This window comes from Pseudophryne corroboree, chromosome 6 (genome assembly GCF_028390025.1).
Source record: "Pseudophryne corroboree isolate aPseCor3 chromosome 6, aPseCor3.hap2, whole genome shotgun sequence".
NCBI classification, from domain to species: Eukaryota; Metazoa; Chordata; class Amphibia; order Anura; family Myobatrachidae; genus Pseudophryne; species Pseudophryne corroboree.
This window is the reverse complement of record NC_086449.1, coordinates 243,274,730-243,280,729: the sequence shown is the minus strand read 5'-3', so window position 1 is coordinate 243,280,729 and position 6,000 is coordinate 243,274,730. Positions and strand designations below refer to the sequence as shown.

General features: G+C 40.5%; 1 protein-coding gene across 2 annotated transcripts in view; it reads right to left on the bottom strand.

The window, feature by feature from the left end:
• Window positions 1-1,737: 1,737 nt before the first annotated feature.
• Window positions 1,738-6,000, bottom strand: part of CEMIP (cell migration inducing hyaluronidase 1) — a 193,755-nt gene continuing 189,492 nt past the window's right edge. For both annotated transcript variants that reach the window (XM_063925814.1, XM_063925815.1), the window contains exon 29: window positions 1,738-3,830. In XM_063925814.1, the coding sequence (XP_063781884.1) occupies window positions 3,703-3,830 (128 nt within the window). In that variant the 3' untranslated portion in view covers window positions 1,738-3,702. The remainder of the gene's footprint in view (window positions 3,831-6,000) is intronic.

Below are 6,000 nucleotides of genomic sequence, written 5' to 3'. Positions count from 1 at the left end.
GTTAGTACTCTGCTCTGCAGCCTCACATTGCAGCCATATAGCGGTGGTACATTTTTTTTCCTCTACAAATTACATATCTATAAACAGATTTCTGTGATGTGTGGAATGAGTGTTCGACAATCAAAATGTCGACACAGAACTGGGACAGTGTGAGGTCGAAGCCGCAATGCCAACCTGTTAAAGTTAATAACTATAGGTCTTTACTGTGTATAGGGCAAGCACGCTCCATTGCATTATGGTTAATGTGGATCGTATAACATTAACAAGTTGATCATAAACTGTTTAGAATGCATACTAGCATGGTGAATGTAATGGGTAAGGTTATAACTGCATAAAGAGGGTACAGTCTAACATTTGCATGCATTGGCAATTCTCTGGTGTTATAAGAGCTTTGCACTTGAAAGAGAAAAGGGCCCCATACACTAGGACGATTTTACACAATTTCATACAATTCCGATATATCCATCTGATATACTGTATTGTATGAAATTGTGTACAATAGTATGTGTTTTAGATCGTATCCAATCTGATGCGCGTCCTCGTGGCTGTCGGATAGTATCCCCTAGGTCGTTGGTGCTGCACTAATGATATATCAAAATTGGATGGAATCGGATGAAAAAAGTGTGTTTTTTGTGCATGTGATATATTGCATGTGATGTATCACAGGGAAGTTTGACTGGCATTCTCTGGACACTCCCAGCCCCTGTAGCCCTCTATCCAGCCCATCAGATATATCTCATGGTACAACTGTATGCCGTACGATATATTGCATGCGATGTATAGCGGCTTCATCAATCTCATGCGATACATTTTATGCAAAAATAGCACAAAAGTACCAAATCATATGGAATCACTCCCGGGAAAGTCCCGGGGGAGTTCAAGGGAAATTACATCCGACTTCAGCCTCAGACATATCGTTGTAGTGTATGGGGCCCTTTAGGCTGCATCAGAACAGTCATAAAACTGTTTTATCCCTTCTCTGTTTATCCTACTAGCACTATGCAAGTGCACTATGCACAACTGACTGTAGCCTGACATTTCTTCCAATGTTTCCCCAGTAGGGCTTCCTGGTGAAGCCCTGCTTAATTGGTGGATAGTCAAATATATGATTACCTTAAAAACTAGAAATTAGCAGTTTGAATTACATTGTATCTGAGCCCCCCCCCCCCCCCCCCAAACTTCTGGTTTCCGAGTCAATCCCCACCAGGCATTGGTATCTTCACATTTTTAGATAACTATAGTATTAGTTGATTTTGTTGTAGCTAACAGAGTATATTGTGTGGAGCATGTTGCATCTACTTATACCTGACTAGCTGTTGTGCACAGCACTGCCTGTTTTCTTTCCTCTTTTCCCTCCCTTTCACCCCCTTTTTCCCCCTTTCTTTTTCTCTCTCTTCTTTTCCCCCATTCTCTCTCTGTTGCTCTCTTTCTCTCTCTTTTCCTCCCCACTTTCCATTCCAGTGATCGCAATGGGCATACACACGGAGAGATCCGTGCTTAATTTCTAAGCAATCTAATCAGATTACTTAGAATGTGTTTAAAAAGGCAACTGCTTGGGTATTCTTGGAGAACTGACAGTCACAGTTGAGAATAAGCAAGTAAAGAGGCATGCAATGTACATGTTAGGTCCAATCTGGTGTTGCAATTTCTATCACCACTTCGTTTTATTATGTAAACCTGGATACATTACTTGTATTATGCATAAGTAATATAAGTAAAATAAGACACAAAATCAGATTCAAGTTTTACAATTTTTATTTTCATTTTTCAGACAGACAATTTCTGATACAGACTGCTCCAAATTTGCAAATAATCAAAATCCTTATTTACAAAAAGATCTAAAATTGGCCATTTATACTAAATCCTTTACATCTACAGGATAATGACACCTCAAGTCGTCCATTACCTGGCAATCAGATGAATGAATGACGGACTGACTGACTGAATGAATGAATTAATAAATAAATACAAAATATATATTTTTTCACTTTTTTGTGTTTCCGTGAAGTCTATAAGAAATATTGTGTACATACAAAAACATTTTACAGTACTTTTACATCTATTTCCGAAAAAGGACCAGCTATTTCGGTAACTGAAGAGAAAAGAGACAACAGAGGATTGTTATTTTAAAATACTAAGATTCAGTACCAGAAAATAGAACATTGGCACTGTTCCTTGTATACTGTGGCTTGTCTGTAAATCCCACTAGCAAAGCTTGTTTGGGCAAATTAATGTGTCCACGTCAACCTTTTCTAAAACTACTCCAGAGGCTGATTTCAAGTGGTTTTAAAATAGGAACGGTAACCACCTAATAGTGCAAAGCAAAGACATATAGAATGCCATTGTCCCTTATGTGTCAGAGGAACTAGTCAATGTGCTTTTAGCAAGTACAGTATGCCAACAAGAATAGTGTATAATATATTAGGATGGATGTTTAGTAGATAGTTGAAGGGGTGTGATCACGCTACCCTGGGGGCATGGTTATGCCTCCCGGTCAGGCCTGCCCTCCCTCTTGGCACCCATGGTCCTAGAACAATGGCATGTTGAGCCTTCTAAAAGAATTTTCAGCACAACTGGTTTAAAATATACAATCCTTTATAGTTTATGGTTATCAACAGCCTGCTTTTGCAACATTAGTTAATCAGCAATTAGACAACAAAAGCAAATGTGGTATACTGCACTCATTGACTAAAACTATATAAAATAATACTTGAACCAGTATGACAAAAAGAACACCAGCAACTAGACACAATGTAAAACACCCTGATTAAAATGACCATATTGCCAATTTTAATGTAATATGCCTATAGAAAATATAGGGTACACTATGAAGCCTGCACAGTATATGCTTTACATACGGATTCACTTTTACATTGCTAAAGGCAAAATCTAAATGTTAAACTTAACAGGATAACATTTTGGCTAAAACTCTGTTTGGCTTGTTTGAGCTACGCCGTTCATGCATGTTACACAGACGTGAATTCCTTGTATCATCTGGTGCATGTTATATCTGACAGCTTCTATTTATTTCAATGGACTATATTGGCAGCACAGGATTTTCCTGATATATGCCGTGTGAGACTTTGGTCCCCCATCTTGTTACTTAGGTTTTAAACTCTATAAACACAAGTGTGTAGTTACCAAAGTGAAAACCCGTGCTGGCATCTAACCCAAAAGCTATGTATTTCTATTGGCAGAAGATTATGATCAGTGGAATAAAAAAAATTGAGGTGTTACAAATAAAATATATAACAATTGAGTATTTTGGCAAACCTGTTTGATGCAAACAATCAATCTAAACCTCAATAACATTATCACCACAAAACAGCAGTTACTAAAAGGAATAACGTGCAAATAAAAAAAACAACCTTTTGTTGGCAGTGAGTTAAAACCCATTATCTAGGAAAAATATGATCCCGCCACAGAATCAAAGTGTTGTTTTGTGGAAAGCATATTGCATGCCAAGTTTCCACCAACATTAGGGCAGCAGGGGGCGCCGAGCATATAGGAGCTTGGCACGATGAACATGAGAAGCCTGGGGTGACTGTCTCTGTAATAACCTGCTACAATGTGTACAGCACAAGCACAGTCTACTAAGATTCAATGGGAGGAAAGGTTGTGCGTTCTGACTTGTGTCAGTGTCTGCAGTCCTCCCAGTCCTGGCAGTGATAACAGTGGTAAAACCTCATCATCAACTCAGCTTCATAATTTCATTTTTCTCTCCACAGGAAAGGGAACTACTTGGTAGATTTTTGCTACTTCAGCATTAGTAACCAGCTTGGTCCAAATAGGTTTGAAGTGTCCTTTATATCCAACAAAAGCTAGTTTATCTGCAATCAAAACAGGAAAAGGAGCATGTTACATAACCAGCTCTAGACAGACCACAGGCTCAAAAGACTGAAGCGAAAGTTACAAAATTGTTTTCAACATTGTACTGTATATTAGGATACTCATTAAATAATCTTGATAATACATGATTGTAGCTTTTAAGGGGTCTATTCATGAAGCAGTGAAAAGTGTGGAGAAATGCCCTGTGGAGAAGTTGCCCATGGCAACCAATCAACATTGAAGTAACATTTATAATTTGCATATGATACTATTGTACAGAGCCGCTGATTGGTTGCCATGGATATCTTCTCCACAGGCTCACTTCTCCACTCTTTTCACTGCCTCATGAATAGACCCCTTTTATAGTTTATGAACACTGGGAATGATCAAATAGTAAGAAATAGTAAGAACTCAATTTAAACATTACGGGGTCTATTCATGAAGCAGGGAAAAGAGTGAAGAAAAGGACCAGTAAAGAAGTTGATCATAGCAACCAATTCTCCACTGGTCTCTTTCTCCACTCTTTTCACTGCTTCATTAATAGACCGCTTTATTACATAAGCATGCTTCCCCAACTATCAGAAAAGAAGAAGTCCTGGGCTTGGTCCACCTGATTTACTAAAGAGCAGGTTTGGTGGCATTTTCAAACCGCCGTCCATCGCCGTTGAGTTTTACTTCAAAACTGACGGCTATACCTGACAGCAATGCCTGGCTGTTTACAAATGGGCAAAGCGACTTACAAATGGGCAAAGTGACTTAAAAAACAAACAAAAAAAAACAACAACCACAAATCCTCCGTGTCTATGTGACTAATGAGAAGGTGAGGCCTCCAAATATTCTTATAATGAGGGTAATAATTATGGGCCCGAGTCAGAGGTTTACGCACTACCAATGTTTGTGCAGTTGAGCAATTATTTGCTATTGAGCATGCGCAACCCTTAATGCTCACACGCAAACCATAAAGTGTGATGGCGTCAGGGCCGGCTCTACTATTAGGCAGCTTTAGGCGGCTGCCTAGGGGCACCAATCCCTGGAGGGCGCCACTGAATTCATCTAGCAAGAAACTGAAGGATGTGTGTGTATGCAGCCACCTCCTTTCACACTGCGCTGGCTTCTGCTGGGGGTCTAATCAGGTGCAGCCACCGCTATTTGTCTGTACCACATAGTGCCTCAACGCTTCCTCTGTGCTGACATGTGTAACATCAAGCCATGTGAAGGCACATAGAAGGCAAATGTAACTATGTCTCCTGAGGGGCGTCCCCACGGCTGCACCTCATAGCACCTCCTTCAGGCCTCTGGATTCCGGCTCTTCAGCAGCAAACAACACCTGACTACATGTCTCTGCACCCAGCAGTGTCGCTGGGTAATTTTGTGACTGTTTACAATATACTTTTTCACTTTAAATGTCCTTGAGTGTTGTTCCTTTTCTCTGTATAACGATGCAATTCATCCAGCCCACCCAGTGGCTACCTGCATCTCCCCTCTGAAAGGTGGTGGTGCTGGGGTTCCCTGGTTATGGGGCACTAGGCTGAAACTTTGCCTGGGATGCAGAGAGATCTTGCACCGGTCTTGGATGGCGTAAGCATTTGCGTACGACATCATTATTACTTGAGGCGGCTTCTGTGATCCATGTGTGGTGAAGCGTGGAGGCTGGGAGGTGCTAGAAAATCTTTGTAAAAAGATGGAGGTGTCATAGGCATATTAGACGTGTGATAGACATGTTTTGGCATGTAGTTGCGATCTCTTTCGCAACACCGCTGCCACAGTGGCCATATCTCAAGATCGTAACCAGGGAGACTCTGCACCAGGCAAGGACAGCTTGAGAAGTCAATGTTGCGAGCCATGGTGCGTTGATGGGGGAAAGATCAGATCCACCAGCGCACTTGAGCATTGCTCAGATATGCAAAGTGGGCGTCACAGTGCTTCCTACTGTAACTCCAGCGCACGGTAGTACTCAAGGGGAATGCATATTTTTGCACTTGGGAATCCGTGAGAAATCGCAGTCACACATGTGCTGCGTGCATCTCTCAATCAGGTCCAATGTATTGATCAAGAACCAAGGTAACAATAATAATACTTCTATGGGGGCAATATTTTATTCATATATTTAGGTGCAAATATAATGTTTCATTTTATTAAGAGAACAATATTACTTTTTTATTATATTAAAAA